The sequence below is a fragment of the Canis aureus genome, chromosome 2, assembly GCF_053574225.1.
Source record: "Canis aureus isolate CA01 chromosome 2, VMU_Caureus_v.1.0, whole genome shotgun sequence".
Classification (NCBI taxonomy): Eukaryota; Metazoa; Chordata; class Mammalia; order Carnivora; family Canidae; genus Canis; species Canis aureus.
Window position 1 is genome coordinate 30,113,719 of NC_135612.1, and position 23,700 is coordinate 30,137,418.

At 46.4% G+C, this 23,700-nt stretch overlaps 1 protein-coding gene across 1 annotated transcript; it reads right to left on the reverse strand.

The window, feature by feature from the left end:
• Positions 1–18,270: 18,270 nt before the first annotated feature.
• Positions 18,271–21,437, reverse strand: S100Z (S100 calcium binding protein Z). The gene is given in 3 exon segments (XM_077858122.1): positions 18,271–18,435; positions 21,331–21,383; positions 21,386–21,437. Coding segments are annotated over 3 exon segments (270 nt in total).
• Between the last annotated feature and the right edge of the window lie 2,263 nt (positions 21,438–23,700).

Consider the following 23,700-nt stretch of genomic DNA (forward strand, 5'->3'; position numbering starts at 1 on the left):
TCAAAACCACAAATGGCATATTATATATGTACAAAAATACAAGTTAACCACAACTAAGTTTTGTAAGTTCAAGGATTCTTTTCTGGCTCTCCTTAGGATAAGTGCAGAAACCATAGGTTTACACGGGGGACGGGGGGGTGGGGTGGGGTGGGGAGGGAGGAATGAATATCTGTATCTTTTTTTTTTTTTTAATTTATTTATTTATGATAGTCACACAGAGAGAGAGAGAGGCAGAGACATAGGCAGAGGGAGAAGCAGGCTCCATGCACCGGGAGCCCGACGTGGGACTCGATCCCAGGTCTCCAGGATCGCGCCCTGGGCCAAAGGCAGGCGCTAAACCGCTGCGCCACCCAGGGATCCCGAATATCTGTATCTTAAATTAATATCTCAGGTAGAAAACACACGAATATAACTGAATCCACAACTGTTTCTCCATCACAGATCACAAGTCATCATTGAAAGGACCCAAAGGGACCTCTTTATCTATTTATTTTTTAAAGATTTTATGTATGTATTTGAGAGAGAGCACACAGGAGCAAACGGCAGGGGAGGCAGAGGGAGAAGCAGGCTCCCTGCTGAGCAGGGAACCCGGATGCGGATGCCGGCTCGACCAGGAGCCCAGGGCCCGGGTCATGACCTGAGACAAACGCAGGTACTTAACCAACCCAGCCGCCCAGGGGCCCCCAAAGGGGCCCCTTTAAAGACAGATCCGACTTCCTTTGCTCTTTTGCATTTCTGTAAGTGTGCAGACCTGGGCATTGGCTGCCTGCGCAACGTGGGCCATGGCAGCCTGTAAGTTCGCACCCCCTTGCGGGCTGTGTGGGCTGCTCCGGGGTTGCCCCGGGCCCCGGGGCCAGGCCAGCCTGCCGCGCCGCACATGCCTCCTGCAGGGGCCCCAGCCACCCCGATGGGCGGAAGCCAGGGGCCTGTGGGACCGCACTGCCCTCTTCCCAGGGCCCTGCACGGGAGGCCACATCGTCCAACGGCTCCAAACGCCAGGGCCAAGCCCCCGGGACCAAGGAGTCCCGCTGAATGGAGGGGGGCGCCCATCTGCGCTCGAGCAGCCTGGGCGGGAGGCAGCGCGGAGGGAGCTTCGCCGCCCCGGGGCTGGGGCCTGACCAACGCGCCTCCCGCCTCAAGGCCCACGCGGGGTCCTCAAGGCCCACGCGGGGTCCCAGGGGCCGACCCCCCGCGCGTCCGCCGCGCCCCTCGTGGAGCCTCCACACCGGCGGGGGGCGGAGCTGGTCGGCGGAGAGGCCGGGCCTGGGCGGAGGCCAGCCTGGGCCTCCCGGGCCTCTGCAGGGAGCCAGCGAACCCCGCTCCCACACCTGCTCCCGCACCTGCTCCCGCACCCTCACCCGCTCCCGCACCCTACCGCACCCCACCGCACCCGCACCTGCTCCCGCACCCCATCAGCACTGCTCCTGCACCCGCACCCCACCGCACCCGCACCCACTCCCACACCCCACTGCACCCGCACCCGCACCCGCACCCGCTCCCGCATCCCATCCACACCCGCTCCCACACCCCACCCGCACCCGCACCCGCTCCCGCACCTGCACCCCACCCGCCCCGCACCCGCACCCGGCTGGGTCCTCTCTGGCTCGGAGTTCTCTGATTTACGAATGAAAATCCGCCCCGGGCAGAACCAGCGGTACCTCTGCGGGGTTCTGGATAAAGCAGACCGGCGCAGGCGGCCGCACCTCAGGGCTCACCGGTCGCCCCTTCACAGAGGTGTACGTGCCTCCCTCCTTTATCTGCTTCTGGTGCCTTCTATTAGCTGGGCCTCCTTCGTTTAGTAGAGGGGTTGGCATCTCTTTCCTGGAGTTAGAAATGGACTTTCCAGGGGAAGTGGGCGCCCGCACGCACAGGCCTCACTCAAGGCTTTTCAACCAAGAAGTGCAGAGAGTACAGAGAGTGCAGGGAGTGCAAGGAGTGCAGGGGGTGCAGGGGGTGCAGGGAGTGCAGGGAGTGCAGGGGGTGCAGGGAGTGCAGGGAGTGCAGGGAGTGCAGGGGGGTGCAGGGAGTGCAGGGGGTGCAGGGAGTGCAGGGGGTGCAGAGAGTGCAGGGAGTGCAGGGGGTGCAGGGAGTGCAAAGAGTGCAGGGAGTGCAAGCTCCGTCTGCTTTCTCGCTGCCATGGAAAAAGCCGGCTTGAATACATAATTCAAAGACCAGCCTTCCCTCTGTGTTGGCATGTGCTGGCAGCGTCGTCTGGCTAGAAGGTTCCACGTTCGTGGCCCTGTAATTTTCCCTCCGGGCTGTCTACCCATCAACGAAGGGGACCGGTGAGCCCCTCCTCTGTGGCTCAGTCCCTAGCGGCGCAGGTACCGCCACAAGGAGCTAAGTAGCTTCTAACCCAGCAAGTGACGCTGGGAGGTGGCGGATGAGAGCCGCACCTGGATGTGAAGCGTTCTTGTTTTCAACTCCTTCTCCAGGGTTTGGAAAGGGAAATGGCAACTATGTGTGGCTGTGACCGGTGGCTGCTCCCTGCGCGAAATTCAGAAAGAAAGCAGCGGCTCCCGGGGGCTTGGCCCTCCCGCCTCAGCCCTCCTCGGTGGGCCTCTGTTGTTGCGGAAAATATGTAAGATAGGACTGGGGGGACGAAGGATTGTCTCCCGGCCCAGAAGATGCACGATCTCATTTTCAAAACGGGCTCCGCAGCCACAGACACAACCCCACTTACATTTAATTCTGCCGTTTAAGATCACTGGGAGGCAATCAAGTTCTGAAATTTCAGGCATCTTTTGTTGCTTGTATGTCCCCCTCTGCCCAGGGGAGAGTATTGATGGCTCAGTTGTAGTCCTGGTTTCCTTCTCAACTGAAAGACCAAAAAGCTATAATCAGAGGTCTCTATTGTGTAAAAATGACAGTAAATTAGACCCTTTGTTTCAAAACAGAGGAGGCAGTTCTGACTCAGGAGCTTCTAAAGGGTACTTGAGATCAATATAGATGAAGGCGCAGGGGTGGCTCTTCCATCTGTCTGCCCAGGCGTATTTAGCACCTGTGTAATGTCAGCAGCCACCTTCTCTGCCCTGTCTTCAGACCAGAGAGGGCAAGGGTGTGGGATGGGGAACACACACACACACACACACACACACACACACACACACAGGCTTGGAGTCAGCTGGACCTCAGCCTGAACCCTGCGCCCACCCCAGCGATGGCTATATATGATCCTGAGAAATTTGCTTTATTGTTCTGAGCCTCAGTTTGCTTATCTGCTAAAGGGTACTAATTCTCACTTAGGCTTGTTGAGAACATGCCTCTACCATGTCACAACATGGGTACAACACAGGGAGAAGGCCTGACCCTAACAAATGCCAATCCTCATCTCCCTAAATCCCCCATTTGTACACCTGTCATTCCATATGTTAAAATTCAAATCCTTATTTCTTCCTTCTCCAAATGCCCTTTGGGTCTCTTTTTATAGTTTTCCAAGTTTTCTTCAAGAGCCTGAGCCCCCATAAGAGGTGTCATTAACTTGCCCATGCCCTTGAGGTGAATGGTATGGCAATGCAGACTGGTTGTCTGAGAGTGATCGCCTAGGCCTAACTTGTTATCAGGAGGGGATATAAATATAAAGAGAAAGATTGGGCAGCCTGACCTTTTGAGACTTGGAACTCTTCACCATTCACAGTGCATTCGGTCAATCATCTTGAGCATGTACTATGTACTCGGTATTGTTCTAGATGCTGAGGCAAAGAGTGGTAAACAAGACCAATTCCGGTCTGCTCTCCTGAACCTCACAATCTGGTGAAGACAGACTCTCTTAGTCAGGCTGCAGAAATAAATACCATAGACAGGGCGGCTTAAATATCATACATTTATTTCTCAATTCTGGAAGCTGGAAGCCAGAGATCAGGGTCGCAGAAAGGTTGGGTTCTGATGATAGCCCTCTTTCTGGTTTACAGACAGCCTCCGTCTTGCTGTGTCCTCAGCAAAGAGAGAGAAAGAGAGAGAGAGAGAGAGAGAGGGAGAGATTATTTCTCTCCTGTCTCTGCTTATAAGAGCACTAATCTCATCATGAGAGCTCCACCTTCATGACCTAACTGCTCCCCAACACTCTACCTCTAAATATCAAATTGGGAAGTAGGGCTTCAGCATATGGATTTGGGGGGCACACATTTAGTCTATAGCAGACACTTAATGATCAACCACATAAATAATTTTTGATACAAGATGTGCAATGAAGATAAAGAATAGGACCAAGAGTGATTGGTGGAGGGTCCTTTGGAGAAGAAATCCAAACAGCCTCACTGAGGAGGTAATATCTAAACAGGGATGAGAAGGATGAGAAGGGGACACCTGGGTGGCTCAGTGGTTGAGCATCTGCCTTTGGCTCAGGGCATGATCTGGGAGTCCTGGGATCGAGTCCCACATTGGGCTCCCTCATGGAGCCTGCTTCTCCCTCTGCCTGCGTCTCTGCCTTTCTCTCTGGGTCTCTCATGAATAAATAAAATCTTAAAAGAAAAAAAAAAGAGAGAAGGCTGAGAAGGAACCAACCACACAAGGATCTGGGCAGAAGGGAAGCATACTTGGCATCCCTGACAGCATACTCACTCCAGAAAGAAGCCAGGTGACTGGAGCTCAGGGGAAAATGATGTGAGGTGAGGGTAGAGAGGTAGGTAAGAAGCCAGACCACGGAGACTTTGTAAGTCAGGATGAGGGCCATGGGCTTTAGAATAATCTCACCCAGAACCTGAAAGGACCTCAGAGATTCAAATGCCACTTGGATAGGGGCCCTTTGGACAAGTGTCTGCACTGTCTGAGGTTTTTTTTTTTTTTTTTAAGATTATTTATTTATTCATGAGAGACACACACAGAGAGAGAGAGAGAGGCAGAGAGATAGACAGAGGGAGAAGCAAGCTCCTCGCAGGGAGCCTGATGTGGGACTCAATTCCTGGACCAGGATCACGCCCTGAGCTGAAGGCAGACGCTCAACCACTGAGCCACCCAGGCATCTCAAATGAAATCTTAAAAAAAAAAAAAAAGGAAACATATAACTGAAAAAAAAAAAAAAGCACTTGTAGGAAATGGGAAGTTGAGAGTAAATCATGTAAACAAATGCAACAGAAGGAAAAGAGAAAGACTCGGGATGACAGGAAGTGACGAGTCCAGACACAGTATATAAAACCTGTTGCTCCTGGAGTAAGATGGGTAAGTGTCAGGGCTCCCCTTATTGCAGTGGCAAGTTATCCCCCCTCTTCTCAACAGGCAGAAGCCCTGGTGATGATTGCTGCTGGGACAGTGAGCCTACAAGGTAGCCCGTAATCATCCCCACCTCCTGATGTTCATACATCTGTGTAATGCCCGTCCACACGGTGCCAGGATTAGTGTGTATGACCAGAAGAATATGGTAAAAGTGACGGTATATCACTTCTGAGGTTAGGTAATAATAATAAAAAAAAAAGCGTGACCTCTCTCTGTCCTTTTTTTCTTTAATGGCACACTTTAAAAACCCCATGTCATAAGCAGCCCTAAGGTGGGGAACCCTTGTGACAACAAACTGAAGTCTCCTGCCAACAACCACATGGGTGAGGTTACAAAAGGGTCCTCTGGCTCCAGTCAAGTCTTCAGAGACTTGGTCTTCAGAGCTCTGGTCTAAGCCTGACAGCAGCCTCAGGGGCTGTGAACCAGAACCACCCAGCTAAGCAAAGAAATCACTCCTGATTTCTGACCCACAGGAAATATATGAGATGATAAGTGTCTGTTTTTTAAGTGACTAACTTTACATAGCAGCAGATAACTATACTTCTATGATCCCTCTCGTCCATAGCTAACCTATCTGGGGTTCTATAGACCAGCACTTCTTAAATTTTAAAATACATGCTAATCAAAAAAAATACATGCTAATCACTTGGAAAATTTTGTTGAAAATGCATGTTCTGAGGGGCGTCTGGCTGGTTCAGTCAGAAGAGCATGCAACTCCTGATCTCTGGGTATTGAGTTCGAGCCCCACATTGGAGGTAGAGATTAGTTAAAATAAGATAAAATACATGGCAGCCCCGGTGGCTCTGCAGTTTGGCGCTGCCTTCCGCCCAGGGTGTGATCCTGGGGTCCAGGGATCGAGTCCCACGTTGGACTCCCTGCGTGGAGCCTGCTTCTCCCTCTGCCTGTGTCTCTGCCTCTCTGTGTGTGTCTCTCATGAATAAATAAATAAAATCTTAAAAAAAAAAAGAAAGAAAGAAAGAAAATGCAGTAGTTAAAGTGACATAGGTTATGTGTACTTTATCTCAATAAACCTTTTTAAAATGCATATTCTAATTCAGTAATTCTAGGTCAAGAGTTTCTACATTCCAATAAGCTTTCAGACGAGGCTGTAGAAAACAACTCGCCTCTGATGGAGCTACGTTGGCTTTGTGAGCTGGCTAAGGAAAGCACCCTCATCTCAAAGCAAAGTCTGGGCCTACACTCCCAAGCAAGGCACAGCTGGAAGAGGAACCACCCTGAGTGGGAGAGTATTTTGCATTTGCCTTGGCATTGCCCTCCACCCACCATCTGGGCGGTACAGCACAGGCCCTTGAGACTCTAAAAGCAGGCAACTCGGCATTGCCCAGGGCCTGGTGTGACACAGACTGCACAGCCCCACCAGCGAAATAATTTTAATGAGAATCCAACTGGACTCTAATCAAGGCTCTGGAGCTCACATTCACTGAATGGAAATGTAGTGAGAGAGGAACCAATTAACCTACAAGGAAGCAAATAAGTAAATCCAGAATATGGAGCTTTCCATGGGACTCCCTGGTTTCAGCAATGTGGGCAGAAGGGGAAAATGAGAGGGGACTGCTGAGGAATAAGCAGATTTATTAGATTTAACAACCAAATGTAATTTGTGGATCTTGTTTGGTTTCTAATTCAAACGAACCAAGTACAAGAGGAGGTATTTTGAAACAACTGTGGACATTTGGTTTTGAATGGAGTATTAGATGATACTATGGAATTACGTTTTTAAGTGTGATAGGATGCCTGGCTGGCTCAGTCAGAAGAATGTGTGAGTCTTGATCTCAGGGTCATAAGTTCAAGCCCCACATTGGGTGAAGAGATTACTAAAAAACTAAATAAATAAATTTAATTTTTTTGAGATTTATTTATTTATTTGAGAGAGAGCTCATGAGTGAGGGGAGGGGAGGGCCGAGGAAAAGGAAGAAAGAGAGAGAATCCCAAGCAGACTCCCCACTGAGCAGGGAACCGGACCCAGGGCTCCATCCCAGGACCCTGGGATCTGGACCGAAGCCAAAGGCAGATATTTAACCAACTGAGCCACTCAGGTACCTTTAAAAAAAATTTTTTTTACGTGTGATAATGGCATTAAAAAAAATAAAACGGTCCACATTTCCCCCCTACAATAATCTTTTATTACTTCTGTAAGAAGAAATGGTAAAAAGTTTCATTGTGGCAGTTGTCAATGTCAGAGAAGCACATCACACAGCTCTTCAAGCCACAGGGCTGACATGCCACAGGCCCTTCCCCACCGACCCCTCCCCAGTGTTCGGTGTGAGCAGTTTGCTCCAAAGCCCCTAAGTGCTGGGCACTGCTTGAGACAAGCCAGTACTATTCCAGGCAGATCCCCTCCTGAGAGTGATGCTTTCCAAAGATGCTTCCCACTTTCTTTAGCCCTTGAATGAGCACTCAGGGACTTCCTGACATCACAGGCCCACACAATCACTTGAAATCCGGCCAATGGCTGTATAGGATGTTTCTTGCTGATTACTGTAACATTTAAATTGAGCCACTGCCTGTAGTTTATATACTGCTCCAGGTGACTGCTGCTGCTCTGCATTGCAGAGAGTGAGTAGCACTCCATTATGCTCAGATGCACAGCCCTTCATGGAAGGCGGGCAGGCATGCTCCACGTTAGGCAAGAGCCGATGAAGGAAAGCACCGTGTGCATCATTACTTCTTCCCATGCAGTCTTAGTGGTGGACTCAACTTCTAATACCAATTGAAGGAAAATGTGTATATAAAAAAACAAACAAACAAATGTAAAAAGTACTCCAAAATATTCACAAAATGTAAAACACAAATTTAAAAACAAAACCTATTGGCAAAAAATAAAGTTGGATAATGTGCAACATTAGTGAAGATACAGAAAAAAAGACTCATGAAAATGCTGTCAGTATAAATTGGTACAAAGTTTTTGGATGGAAATTTGACACCGTAAATAAGAAATTTAAATACAAATATCTTTGGCATAAAAAATCGATTTCACGGGATCCCTGGGTGGCGCAGCGGTTTGGCGCCTGCCTTTGGCCCAGGGCACGATCCTGGAGACCCGGGATCGAATCCCACATCGGGCTCCCGGTGCATGGAGCCTGCTTCTCCCTCTGCCTATGTCTCTGCCTCTCTCTCTCTCTCTCTGTGTGACTATCATAAATAAATAAAAATTAAAAAAAAATCGATTTCACTTTTAGGAATTAGCCCTACAGATAGACTCCGCTTTTGAATTTTGTTCCCTCAAAATTCAGATGTTGAAGCCCTAATCCCCGATGTGACTGTATTAAGAGACAGGGACTTTAGGAGGGGCTTTATTTTATTTTTTTTTTTTTTATTGGTGTTCAATTTACTAACATACAGAATAACACCCAGTGCCCGTCACCCATTCACTCCCACCCCCCGCCCTCCTCCCCTTCTACCACCCCTAGTTCGTTTCCCAGAGTTAGCAGTCTTTACGTTCTGTCTCCCTTTCTGATATTTCCCACACATTTCTTCTCCCTTCCCTTATTTTCCCTTTCACTATTATTTATATTCCCCAAATGAATGAGAACATATAATGTTTGTCCTTCTCTGACTGACTTACTTCACTCAGCATAATACCCTAGGAGGGGCTTTAGATCTTCAGTCTAACAGTAAAGGATTCTTCAGACTTAGCCATATGTTTGAGGTAGAGGGATCGTCTCCCATTTGAAAACTACTGAGTTAGGCAAAGACTCCTCTGATACAATATCAAAAGCATGATCCATTTTTTTTTTAAGTTTTTTTGTTTTTTATTTATTTATGATAGTCACACAGAGAGAGAGAGAGAGAGAGGCAGAGACATAGGCAGAGGGAGAAGCAGGCTCCATGCACCGGGAGCCCGACGTGGGATTCGATCCCGGGTCTCCAGGATCGCGCCCCGGGCCAAAGGCAGGCGCTAAACCGCTGCGCCACCCAGGGATCCCATGATCCATTTTTTTAAAATGATAAACTTGATGGGTGCCTGGGTACTCAGTCAGTTAAGTATCTGACTTAAGCTCAAGTCATAAGCTCAGGGTCCTGGGATCCAGCCTCATGTGGGGCTCCCCACCAAGCAGGGAGTCTGTGCTTCTCCCTCTCCCACTGCCCCTCCCCCCTTCATAAGTGCATGTGTGCTCTCTCAAATAAATAAAATCTTTTAAAAATGATTCACTTGACTTCTTTAAAATTAAAAATTTCTGCTCTGTAGAAGACAATTTAAGAGACTAGAAAAGGGGCAGCCTGGGTAGCTCAACGGTTTAGCACTGCCTTTGGCCCAGGGCGTAATCCTGGAGACCTGAGATCGAGTCCCATGTCTGGCTCCCTGCATGGAGCCTGCTTCTCCCTCTGCCTTTGTCTCTGCCTCTCTCTCTCTGTCTCTCATGAATAAATAAATAAAATTAAAAAAAAAAAAAGAGACTAGAAAGGGAGAAAATATTCCCAGAACAGTTTTGACAAAGGTCTTTATAATCTAGAAATATTAAAGAAGTCTCAAAACTCAAGAATAAAAACATAAACCACCCAACTTTTTTAATGGGCCAAAGATTTGAACAGACACTTCACCAAAGAAGACATAGATGGTAAACAAATATATAAAAAGTGTTCAACATCATTAGTCATTAGGAAAATGCAAATTGAAACCACAGTGAGACACCACTTCACACCCATTAGGAAGGTTAAAACTTAAAAATCTGTAATATCAGGAGTACCTGGCTAGCTCAGCGGGTGGAGTGAGCGACTCTTGATCTTGGGGTTGTGAGCTCAAGCCCCACATTGGGTGTAGAGACTGTTTAACTAACTGAGACACCCGGGCACCCCAGGTGTAGGGTTATTTAAAAGTAAAATCTTGGGTGGCTTAAAAGCCACCTGGGTAGCTCAGTCGGTCAAACACCTGCCTTTGGCTCAGGTCATGATCTCAGGTCCTGGGATCAAGCCCTGTGTGGGGTTCCATGCTGAGTGTGAAACAGGCTTTCTCTGCCTCTCCCTCTGCCCCTTCTCTTCCCATCCCCACTCATGCATGCTCTTTCTCAAATAAAATAAAATCTTAATATTTTATGATACCATATTGCACAGCAAGCCCCTCTTAGGTACAGGAGATATGAAAACTTATATCCATACAAAAACCTGTATATTGCAGGTTTCATCACAGTCACTCAAAACTAGAAACAACCCAAATGTCCTTTGATCAGTGAATAGAGAAATTGTGGTACATCTGTGTAATGAAAAAGACTATTGAACAATAAAAAAGAATAAACTACTAATACACAAAAAATCAGGAATCTCAAATTTATTAGGCTAAGTGCAAAAAGCCAGACTCAAAAGTTATATAGTGTATGTTTCTATTTATTTGACACAGAAACCGATGGATCAGTTGGGAAGGGGTGGGAGCAAGGAGTAAGAAGCAACCAGTAACCCTCCCCCTCCTTTTTTTAATCTTGGGATGTTTCTTGTTTGTTTTTAAATTATCTTCTAAAAGAAAACAAATTTCATTATAAGCTGGAATGTCAGATGTATCTGTGGTCAATGCCAAAGCACTCACATAATTTGCAAGATGTATTCATTTCCCGAAGTCTTAAGTGTACGTTAAGTGTATGAAAAGCAAGCCTCTAAAAGTGAAAGTGCTTAGGTGGACATCAGGGGCTTAAAAATGTTCTTGGACCTTCACTTTTCATTGCTCTTAGATGGTACTTGCTCATATATGAGATGACCAAATCACTATCACTTGAAAGTTGCTAATAGAGATTTTTGCCAATAATCCCCTTAGAAAGATCATTTCTGGTTTATCCCTGTGGAACTCCAGGGACGAGCCCTTGGTAACTCGGTGTCTCTCACTGAAGGGGCAGATGGCTCTGTTCTTTGGTTGGCACTCTAACTGCCCAGGGGAAAGCTTTATAATGCTGATGAAGTGAACAAAGAAAATCCTAGGCATTCTCAGGACAAGTTCACTTTAAAAACCATGTGCTTAAACAAACAAACAAACAAACAAACAAACAAACAAAAAAAACATGTGCTTGGGCAGCCTGGGTGGCCCAGCGGTTTAGCGCTGCCTTGGGCCCAGGGCGTGATCCTGGAGACCCGGGATCGGATCGAGTCCCGCCGCTGGGCTCCCTGCAGAGAGCCTGCTTCTCCCTCTGTCTGTGTCTCTGCCTCTCTCTCTCTCTCTCTCTCTCTCTCTGTCTCTCATGAATAAATAAATAAAATGTTAAAAAATAAAAAACAAACCCAAAAACAACCCATATGCTTAACTTCTCTGATTTGTTGGTTTTAATGCAGGTGCCAGGGTTAGAAAGAAAAGTACGGTAGTACAGAGCGGAATGTGGTGAGAACAAAGGGTGGCCGAAGAAGTGGTCTCAGCGAAAAAGATATTTTAGTAAGCCAGTGGTAAGGGAGGAATAAAGACATGTAGAGCTAGAATGGCAGGAATTCTCTAATAAAAATAAATAATGCAATTTTTTTCACTGTTTTTGTTTACATTTTTGTTCACTGTTGAAACATCAAAAATTAGGTAAAAGTACAAAGAAAACATTAACATCACTTATAATGCCACCATCATGGTGAGCTCCCTGGTGAGCTTCCTTCCAATCTTTTTTCAAGGGATATGGACCCAGACATTACAATTTTGGGTGAGGCCTCAAGACAATAGATATTATATTCCAAAGAAAAGTTGGAGAACACACTGCAAGACTTGTGAGAGATGGGAGAAACTCTGATCACCCACCTCCAGGAGTCATAGATGTGAAAGGTGGGGAGACTGAGAGAAGGTTAGATGTTAGAAGAGGATTCTAGGGAGAGGTCACCTGAATGCTGGGAGGCCCTTGCTCCTCTGCACACTGCAAACCTCTCTCTCTCCTCCAAAGCTCAGGAAGTCCCTTTTTGGTCTCAGAGGAAATCCTTTCCTCTGGGATAATTCCCTTTCTCTTGATGCTTTCCTTGGAGGCACTTCCCCAAATTTCCTCAATGGCTCAGGTTCTTGAAAACAGAAGCTAGGGACGCCTGGATCGCTCAGTGGTTGAGCATCTGCCTTTGGCCTAGGGCATGATCCTGGGGTCTTGGGATCCAGTCCAACATCAGGCCGCAGGGAGCCTGCTTCTCCCTCTGTCTGTGTCACTGCCTATGTCTCTGCGTCTCTCAAGAATAAATAAATAAAATCTTAAAGAAAGAAAGAAAAACAAAAGCTAGAAAGGGAAGTGATTTTCCTGCAACTATTGCTTCCCACCCCATCTCAGGCCTTCCCTTTGTAAGGGAGCCCTCATCTTGCTGATTCAGGGTATTATGAAAAATTGCAAAAAAAAAAAAAAAAAATTGCAAGTAGAAATCAAAAAGGACTTTACCTTCATTTTGACCTCACGCTTTCTAACTGATTAAGTTATTTCCGCGTGGCGCGTCAGGACTGCTCTCAGCCAGCAGGACCGTGCGCGGGCCTGAGCCAGGCCGGCGGCGGACTCGGCCTTCACCCCTTCACCGCGCACCTGCACCTGCACACACGCGCCCACCTCGGGCCCACATTTGCCTTATAGAAACCAGGAAGTATTTTCAGCACTCTGGAGTCTTTAGGGCACCAGACCACGGTCTTCCGGGTGTTGGCCCCACTAAATTAATTCCTTTCTTGTTTCACCACCACTCGACTCTCTGCCTTTGGATTTTGTCCAGCGGCCAGTGGCCAAACCTGGTGTGTCTGAGGCCCCAGGAACCAGGTGCTTGTGTATCCCGGTGCCCCAGCTATAGAAATAAAAACTATAAAAACTCATGCTGAGGCAAGTTTTTAAATTTTTTTTTAATTTTTTATTTAAAATCTTAAATTTGGGGATGCCTGGGTGGCTCAGTGGTTGAGTATCTGCCTTTGGCTCCGGGCATGGTCCTGGAGTCCCAGGATCGAGTCCCACGTCAGGTTTCCTGCGTGGAGCCTGCTTCTCCCTCTGCCTGTGTCTCTGCCTCTCTCTGTGTCTCTCATGAATAAATAAATAAAATCTTTAAAATTAATTAATTAATTAAACAAAATCTTACATTTTAAGATATTAAAATGACCCTGGGATCACAGCCTGAGCCGAAGGCAGAGCTGTGGACTCTGGGCTGGACCAGAGATGTCTGCTCTGTCGCAATTACCCCCGTTTTCAGGTTCATGCTACCACTTGCTGAGCACTAGCCGTGGCCTGGGCACCTGCCTATCTTGTTTTATCCATAGGAGCTCTAAGTCAGCCACTGGAGGGTACGTAATAATCGTAATAATCATGGATGCACAGATTTCCCTACCTCCTCCTCCCCCCTGATTCAGCAGGACTGGGGTGGGGTCTGAGAATCCCAAAGGTCAAAGTGCCCCCTAGTTAATTCTGATGCAGATGAGCCACTCTAGCTGAGGCTTGCCAAAAAAATGAGGGTAAAGGAGTTCAAAGACTTGCCCAAGACCTTTGACCTGAGGTAGTCTGGAGCACCATTTCCCTTCCCCTCGCCCAGGGTCCTCGGGAATATTCTGTCCAGGTTTCTCCCCCCTGGGCCTCTCTGAACCTCATATCTGTGTTGTCTTATATTCTTCCAAAGGGAATATGCCCCAGCAAGAACTATTTTACAGGTGCCTGCTTCCCAAATGACACCTCCACTCTTTCTTCTTCACCATTTCTATCATCACCATCAGCATCACCTGGGAGTTTGTTAGAAACGCAGGATTTCAGGCCCTGGCCCACACCTACTAAAGCTAAATCAGATCCCGAGGTGATTCACATTCACTTTAAAATTGCAACAGCTGCTGTCCTAGACACTTCTCAGACAGATGCCGATCTGATTGTTTAAGTGAGTCACCATAAAAGCAGTGATTTTCAACCCTGGTTGCATTTAGACTCATCTGATGCTCTTTGAAAAATGCTGATGCCTGGGTCCCATCTCCAGACCAAGAGGATCAGAATCTTTGTGGAAGGTGGAGCTTATTCATAAACATTTCTAGCAATATCTCAGGTAAGTGTAATGTCAAGTTAGGGTTCAAAATCACTGCTTTAACGATTTAAAAATTTTAGGAGAATATTTAGAAACAGGCAAACTGTTGTGAGTAAAAAGCAAAGATGCATAAAGTTGTATAATGATTTCCCATAACACTGAGGATAAATTCCAAATTTCTCATATTAGCACCAGGGCCTTTTGGGATCCTGAGTCCTGTCCACAGTTCTCCAGCCCCATCCCCTCCTCTTCCAGCCCTACACACTAGGGGGCGCCAGACCACTTGCATTGACCCCCCCCCCCCCAAACTCCCTTGCTTCATACCTGCTGGACTTCACCCAAATTCTCCTTATTTTTTTGTGAAGATTTTCTTTATTTATCTGAGAGGCAGAGGAAGAGGGAGAGAAAGAGAGTGCAAGCAGGGTGAGGGGCAGAGGGAGAGGCTGACTCCCCGCTGAGCAGGGAGCCTGATGGGGATTCCATCGTGGGACTCCAGGATCAGGACCTAGCAGAAGGCAGACCCTTAATCCACTGAGCCACCCAGGTGCCCCCCCCCCCCCCAACATTCTCTTTAAGTTTCCTGTTTCTTTGCCTTATGGAAGGCTCAACTCCAGGGTTTTACCTCTGGAAGGCCCTCCTTGTCCTATTTCTAGCTCTTTGTATTGCCAGCCACATCTCCAGTGCAGGGCCCCAGTCAGGCCTAGGCTACTGTCTCCCGGAAGTCTTGTCTTGCAATAACTACATTGGGGGAAATGTTAAACGGGAGAATGTGCTTGTGCGGAGATGACCCTTGAATATTGTTTAAAGTTGATTAAAACGGCAGCAAATGCACAAGCCAATGTCTATGGGCAGAAGAAATAATCAGTTTTGCTTCCTACAAACTTACGGTGCACACCTAACACACGCACAAAAGAAAACCCACCACCTCCCCCACTTCACTAGGAAAGAGCTTCTGGGGCATCATGTAATCTTTACTCATTTGATATCTAATCTGACACAAAATTGCTTTTCCTCCCTTTTGATTGAATTTTAGAAACAGCATGAAATGAACACTGTTTTTTTCATTTATTTCTCTATGCTGAGGATGTCCTTCCCTGAATTGGACATGAGGAAAATTTTGAACTTACTTTTCATGTTTTGGTGACTCATTTTAGAATATGTAAACTTCAGGCCAAATTAAAATCAAATATTTCAAATCCCCTGAGAAACGTTCAGGCTTTCTCTTTCATAAGCAGTATGCCATCTTATAAGAAAAAATGGGACACCTGGGGGTGCTCAGTGGATGAGCGTCTGCCTTTGTGTCAGGGCGTGATCCTACCCACATCCAGGGATCTGTTGGGGATCCAGTCCTGCATCAGGCTCCCTGCAGGGAGCCTGCTTCTCCTTCTGCCTGTGTCTCTGCCTCTCTCTCTCTGTGTCTAGGGTACTTAATTAATTACTAGATAAAAATCTTTTAAAAAGAAAAAAGTCTGAACACTTCTGAAATATGTGGTCCACCTTTTTCTTCTCATTTTTCCCCAACTTTTTGAAAGACAAGAGTATACATTTCTTCTCCTGAATGCTCTTCTAATTTCTCCCTGCCCTGTCTGCTCAGAACCGGCTTAAGAGACACAAAAGTATTACTCTATTTGAAGAAAAAAAATGACAGGTCTTAGCCCTAGAAAACCAACAATTGGCAGGTTCTTTCATTTGTTCATTTAACAAATATTTATTGAACATCTACAGTCTGCCAAACTGGGAGACGGATATTTTTGTAAAGCAAAATCCTTCTCATCTGGGTCATTAACGTTTCTGATGATCTCTATTTTGGTGTAGAGATCGTGTAATGGTCAGTTCTCCATTCTCCTCTTACTCCTTCTCTCAGTGGATTTTAGATTTCACCCTCTTTTCTTCTTCAAGAACTCTCTTCTCTAGGCCTCTGAGGCACCATACCCTCCTAGTTTTCTTTCTATCCTCCTGGCCATGCCTTTGCTGTATGATTTGCTGGCTCCTCTTTCTCCTGACAGCTTTTAGACCTTTCTTCTTCCCCATCTACAAGCTCATCCTAAGTGGTCCCCTCTAGTCCTGTGGCTCAATATCATCTAGATGTTAATGACTTCCACATCTGTCTCTCCAATTCCTCTCTTCACCCTGAGCTCTAGACTGGGTCATCTCTACAATTGCCCATGTGGTATCTCTACTTGAATATCCAATAGGCATTTTAAGTGGACATCCCATCCCAAAGTTGTTCCTCTCCCAGCCTTTCCCACTTACTAAATTTGCTTGACCAAAAATCTAAACATTAGAGGTTGTGTTCAGCTGCATGTAACAGAATCCAACTTAACCAGAGAGCAGTCATTCTCTTTTCACATAAAGAGAGGACCAGAGGCAGGTAGACCACGGGCCATGCAGTGCCTCCTCAGTGACAACCATGTCCCAGCTCCTTCTATCTCTTACTTCGCTATCCTTGTGGTTGCAAGCTGGCAGCCTCACCCCCAGCCCCGCATCTACATCCCAATGGGAAGACAAGGAAGGAATCAAGGTGAAAGGCATAGATCCGATATGGAAATAACAAAACATTCCCAGACATTTCCAGGAGACTTCTGCTTATGTCTCATTGTCCAGAACTCTGTTACAACCTCAGTGGCAAGGGAGGCTGGGAAATAGTTTCTTAACTGGGCACATTGCTACCGTGCAAAAATTAGGCTTCTAATATATGGAAGAAAGGAAGAATAGATATGAGACCAGCAATAGTAGTGACCCTCTACCCTGCACTACTCTTTTCTGACACTTCTTCATCAGTTTACTGGCATGTCCTACCACTCCTACCTCCAACCTACTAAACAAATTGATCTCCATTGCTTGAATCCTGGGCTGAGACACACTGTCGTCTCTTGCTCAGAACACAAGAATGGCCTCCTAACTAATCTCCCTCTTCCACACTGGCCCTCTCTATACCCCTTTCTTTACACAGTAGCAGAGGTAAGTGTTTAAAAGTGTAAATCTAGGGATCCCTGGGTGGCGCGGTGGTTTGGCGCCTGCCTTTGGCCCAGGGCGTGATCCTGGAGACCCAGGATCGAATCCCACGTCGGCTCCCGGTACATGGAGCCTGCTTCTACCTCTGCCTGTGTCTCTGCCTCTCTCTCTCTCTCTGTGTGTGACTATCATTAAAAAAAAAAAAAAAATTAAAAGTGTAAATCTAGGGGCATCTGGCTGCGTCAGTCAAAAGAGCAAGTGTCTCTTGATCTTGGGTTGTGAGTTTGAGTGCCATTGTGGGTGTAGAGATTACATAAAAATAAAACCTTAAAAGTAATAAATTCATAAAAAGAAAAAGTATATACATTTAATCACACCATTTTCTTTCTAAAATTCTCGAAGAGATCTGTCATAGTCTGGTTTCCCCCAAGCACACTGTGAAACAAGGATTTGCACACAAGTCATTCATTTGAGAGTGCAGACACGCGGAGTGGGGTTATGCAGTGAGGCAGTCCATGGAAGGGGTAGCATCAGGCCAGCCTCCCAGGGCAGGTGACTGAATCTCAACTCCAGGGCCAGCACTGGGAAATGGTGTAAAACACTTGCCTCAGAATTAGGGGACCTGTGGGGCAAGGGAAGGCATATTGATACACCAGACTGGCTGCAGCTCTCCTGGCTTGAATACCTATACCTCGTGTACCCCTCTCCTGACCTGTCTCACTGACAAAGCCAGTACTTTCTTCTATATATCAGCCTTTCTCCTTACAGATCTGCACAACTTCTTCCATTTGAAGAAGAATCACAAGAGGGTGGAAGAGCCACTTAATTTTGCTAATAGGATAAAAAGTTCCAAATACACTTGGAGGGTGATAAATGTCTCTTAGAAGTTTGCTAAGCTTTAGTCTCATTTGAAAGTAGCTAAATTTTGTGGTGCTTCCCCTTTGACAGATTTAAAAAAATACATATAGCATCCTTAATAATATAGGAAAATTTTAAGTATGGCGTATAAGAATTGGACTATTTAAATCAATTTATTAAGGTACACATCACCTAACAATACTATTAATTCTATGTATATGACATCTATAAATGGTATTACTCTAACTATAGGTCTGAAGACTATAGACAAACAGGAAGCAAATAACTATGTGTACTTCTGCCCTTAGATTAGCTTACTAATTATCTTTGTTTTCCTTTCTTCTTCGGTTGTTCTACAAAGTAATCATTACAAGCAACTGTCAGAGCTGCCACCATGACCACGAATTCATTAAAATCCACTTCGTTGTCCTTATTGGCATCCAGGTCCTGCATTACCTTATCAACCAATTGTGGGTCCTTTTGGCTCTAAAAGGAAAAAGAAAATTTCTAACTCCCAGGCTTGGAGGTTCATGACAACTGAAATTGCATTTTCCTTTTATTTATGCTCAAGTTTTTATTTGTTTTAGCATCTAAGGACAATTTCCAAGAGCCCATTTGCAGGTAGACTTAAACCAAGCACCAATTCTAAATGAGTCTAGCTTTCTGCCCCAGGGCCATCTAATTCCATCTCAGACCTAAACACTGAGAGCAAACAGCATCTCATCAAAGTGAGCTGCTCATCCTGAAAATGCATTTACACAACTTCGAGGGGCGAGGGCTAGGACACAAGACACAGAACAAAGCATGCTTTAAAGCCAAAAATAGTAGGTTGCTCTACCTTTCACCAACGATGGAACTTTCAGCAAATCACTTAACATTTCTGAATTTCCTTTTATAAAATGGGAAGAATATCTCCCCACAAAGCTGGAGGATACATCAATACTTTAAAAAAAAAAAAAAGATTTTATTTATTTGAGAGAGACAGACAAGGAGCATGAGTGGGGGGAGGGGCGGGAGGAAGGGAAGAGGGAAAGGGAGAAGCAGACTTCTTGCTGAGCAGGGAGGCAGACATGGGACTGGATCCCAGGACCCTGAGATCAGGGCCCAAACTGAAGGCAGACACTGAACCAACTGAACAACCCAGGTGCCCCACATCAACACTTGTAAAAGCGCTTGGCACCAGGTTGCTAGGTTTAGTAAATTAAAAATATACAACGTCCAGTTAAATGTGAGTTTCAGACGAAAAATGAATAATTTAAGTATGTCTCTAATATTGCATGGGGCACACATTATTTTATCTGTCAGGCCTCTTGGCACAACACCTGACACTCAAAAAAAAAGAGGCACCTAATAAAGCGTAGATCTTATAAAGATGACTGCATTTTAGGGGTGGAAAGTAAGGCAAAGGACCCATAGAAGAGGTCAGGCTTCAGAAAGGGGGTGGGACAGTGAAGCATTCACCTCTCCTGTGATTGATGGTTGCTGAGAAAATTTTTTTTTAAGATTTTGTTTATTTACTCATGAGAGACAGAGAGAGAGAGAGAGGCAGAGACACAGGCAGAGGGAAAAGCAGGCTCCTCACAAGGACCCCAATGTGGGACTGGTTCCTGGGACCCTGGGATCATGACCTGAGCCGAAGGCAGATGCTCAACAGCTGAGCCACCCAGGCATCCCACTGAGAAATATTTCTAAACATCATTCATTCCCTCCAGGAATTCGGGAATTCGCATTGCCCTCTCAATAGGGGCCAACCATTAGAAGGTTGTAAACTTTAATTGATCAAAATCAACTTGGCCAAAAACAATTATAAATTTCACTTGAATAAATCAGTGTGCCAAGTTTCACCTGCTGAACCTTTTATTCTAAATATTATATAATCCAGTAGCCAAACTAAATTTGGGGGCAGGGAGAGGTTCCTAGGGACTCCTAAAATCACTAAAAAGGTACTGTGAAGAACTACCATGTTAAAAGTGTTTACTTCAGGGGCAGTGGGCTGGCTCAGTCCATAGAGCATGTGACTCTTGATCTGAGGTAGGAGTTCAAACCCCACGTTGGGCATAGCGATGACTTAGAAGAAACTTTTTTTTTCTTACAGTTTTCCTAGAGAGGGTAAAGTAGAAGAGAAAGTGTCGTAATTACAAACTCTGGAGTCTTACTGCAAGGTTTGGACAAATAACATCACGCACGGATAGTGCGCTGTAAAGTCCATTCGAGGCAGCTGCACAAACATTGGAGTCAAGGGTTTTCCTCAGAACAGAAGACCCCCCCAAACACTCCACTGTAAGCCTTGACGTGGAGATTTATTGAACTGCTGGCTATTTTGAGATGTGGTCCTCTCTGGTACCCAGCTGGTCACTGGCCAGATACACCCTATCACTTGGAGTCAGCCTGTGCTTGTTGGACAAAGCTAAGTACTTGTCACTCACTAGAAATCTTGCCACCGCAGCATCAGGTACCCCAGGCTTCCCTGCTGGCCCAATACGAAATATTGATTTTACAGACAGGTGGACAAAGCTCCAGGTAGAACTAGTGCCACTAGTTAGAACTATAACTCCTGGAATAACTGGCTCTATCTCTGTTGTGCCAGGATGTTGATCATTGAGGAAAGCCCACATATCATTTACAACCCCTGGAAACCCCAACCACAGGCAACATGAAGAACATGACATGCCTAGGTACAGGCGAGCCTCCAGCGACACAGGGGTTAGGGCGGCCGACTCCCCCACACACAGAGGAAAGTCTGCATATAACTTGGGACTCCCCAGAAAGTTCTGACCCCCAAATACCTAACTGTTAATAGCCTGCCTGCTGTGGACAGGAAGCCTTACTGATAACACAAACAAGAGATTAACATGTATTTTGTACCTTATAATGTATTACATACTATAGTCTAATGATAGTGTAAGCTAGGAACGCCCAGGTGGCTCAGTGGTAGAGCGTGTGCCTTTGGCCCAGGTTGTGACCCCGGGGTCCCGGATCGAGTCCCACGTCGGGCTCCCTGCATGGAGCCAGCTTCTCCCTCTGCCTGTGTCTCTGCCTCTGTCTGTGGGTCTCTCATGAATAAATAAATAAAACCTTAAGAAAAACAACAACAATAATGCAAGCTAGAGAAAAGGAGACGTTATGAAGAAAATCATAAGAGAAAATACATTTGCCATCCTGCAGTGGAGAAGATGCACATGTAAGAGACCTACGCAGCCCCAACCTGTGCTGTTCAAGGATCAACCGTACACCAAGGCGTCAGCGTTTGCTTGCCCTGGTTGCTGAATTTCAGTACCAGGTGCACTGTTTGTGGCAGGGCCGGGTGGGGGGGGGGGTACCTGGATGTGCACCTGGCCCACCCTCACCCTTGACCCACTGGGGCTGAAAGCCGCCTCTCACCGAGAGGAATTCCGGGGGCTCCCGCTGCGGCAGCGTCTTCAGTGCTCCCTGTAGAGCTTGAACCTGTCCCCTTCCTTGCGGGAGTCCTGGTGGAAGGTCCCAGTCATGATGCTCACGGGATCTCCAGCCGGGGGCAGGCATGACACACTCACCGCCCCAGGGACGGGCCAGCACCCTCGGGCCGGAAACAAACACGTGTTCAAAATCAGCCCCAGCACCTGCACCCAAAGAAAACCTGGCCTCCTGGGTTCTCCCACGCCCAGGTGATGCCCGTTCACCCCATAGCCCAGTTAAAGCGTTCTGTGCATCCAGGGCAGGCTGGAGAGGAGCCCTCTCCTCCCGAACCCCGACTCCCTCCAAATCTAGCAGTTCCAGCCTATTTGCCAGCCAGCTGTCAGACACCAAATACAGAGTGGGACCAAAACGCAGGTTAAAAAATAATACTTTAAATAAAAATAAAACCTAGATTAAAAATAAATAGATAATGAACAAAAGACCCAACTTTGTACCTGTTCAGCCAGGACCCAGCTCTGTCAACAGGTGTCAAAAACTCTACTCATTTATACCTGGGATTCCACGCAGGCACACCTGTTCCCAAGAAGACCAAAATTACCAGCGACGAGAGATTCAAGTGGAAGTGCCTCTATGTCTGTTTTTAAATCTTTTTTTTTTTTAATTTATTTATGATAGTCACAGAGAGAGAGAGAGAGAGAGAGAGAGAGGCAGAGACACCAAGCTCCATGCACCGGGAGCCCGACGTGGGATTCGATCCCGGGTCTCCAGGATCGCGCCCTGGGCCAAAGGCAGGCGCCAAACCGCTGCGCCACCCAGGGATCCCCTATGTCTGTTTTTAATTATCAGAAGGAACAGGTGTGTGCTGCTGCCCAGAGGGCCCTCAGCATGGGCTGGCACCCACTGTGCACAGATGAGAAGGCGATGGGAGGCCACAAGGAAGCCTTCTGTACCCTCACTCTGGGAATATGAGTGGAAATCACAGCCAAGTGCTAGGAAGGTGATGACTGGGAAGAATCTAAGGATAGAAGAGAAAAGAAGAAACCCTGGTTCAAACCTGCAGGCTTCCTAGCAAGGCCATTAGCAAGGTCAAGAGAAAAAACAGAGCAGACAAGTTTACAGTAATCCAGTGAAGGGTTGTGCAGTGTTAAAAAAGGGAGGCGGTGTGAAAGGTCTCCAAATGCCAAGTTAGAAAGGAACAAAGTGATCCCATCTGTGTAACAGCAAAAAAATCCCACAAATATATGTGGGTATATACTTGCATTTTCCCACGGAGTCACCGGAAGGATGCATAAGAAATAGAAGTGGTGACTATCAGGAGCTAGGGGGATAGAGGGTGGTACAGAGTGGCTGGGCTAAGTTTCTCATTTATACATTTCCCACTGATTTTAACTTTTTCAGTTATAGTATTATCTAGCCAAAAAAACTGAAATAGATAAAAAAGCCCAGAGCAGCTGTGTATGCAAGAAACCACATGGAGCAGGGTTCCAAGTGAGAGAGAAAGTGAACAAAGAAAAAGAAGAAGAAAAGCCAGACATTAGCCACTGTGCTTTTATTTTTTTAAGATTTATTTATTTTAGAGAGAGAGAGAGATCACAGGGGGTAGGGGCAGAGGGAGAGGGAGAGAGACTTAAGCAGGTAGCACGGAGTGGGGAGCCAGAGGCGGGCCTTGATCCCACAACACAGAGATCACAACCTGGGCAGAAACCGAGAATTGGGAGGCACTAAACTGACTGTGCCACCCAGGCACCCCTGTCTTTTAAACACAGCCTGTCCTCTCAGGACTGAAAGTCGATTATATAAAAAGTATTATTTGTATTTCCTTTCAACAATCCTGTTGGGATGGAGCCTCCATCAGCCTATTCCCCATTGCTCTTACCACGCACACACTCCACTGAGGCCTCCCTCCAGGTCCCCAGGGATGTTCTCACTAGATACCTAAAGTCCAATTCTCAAAAATATTTTTAAATTAGTATTTTTTATTAAAGGAATAACGCATTGCTAAAATAATATTTTCAATACGTAAGAGTATAAAACAAAAGTAAAATTCCTTCTCCACCTTTTCCCACCCAGTGCCTCTCCATTAACACTCTCCTGGGTGAGAGGCAGGATCATGATGGCAAGAAGCTCAGACTCCCTGGCCTCAGCTCGCACCACTAACCAGAGGGGTGATCCCAGGCCAGTCACTTGCCACACTGTTTCCCAATCTGTATAAATAAGGTAACAGTTGTACCTACCTAACAGAAAGCATTAAATGAGCTAAAATATGTGCCTCCGTAGTAAATGCTAGGTATGTGTCAGCTATTATTACCCTCCCAGAATAAAATACATATGTATACAATTTATGTGAGATACATG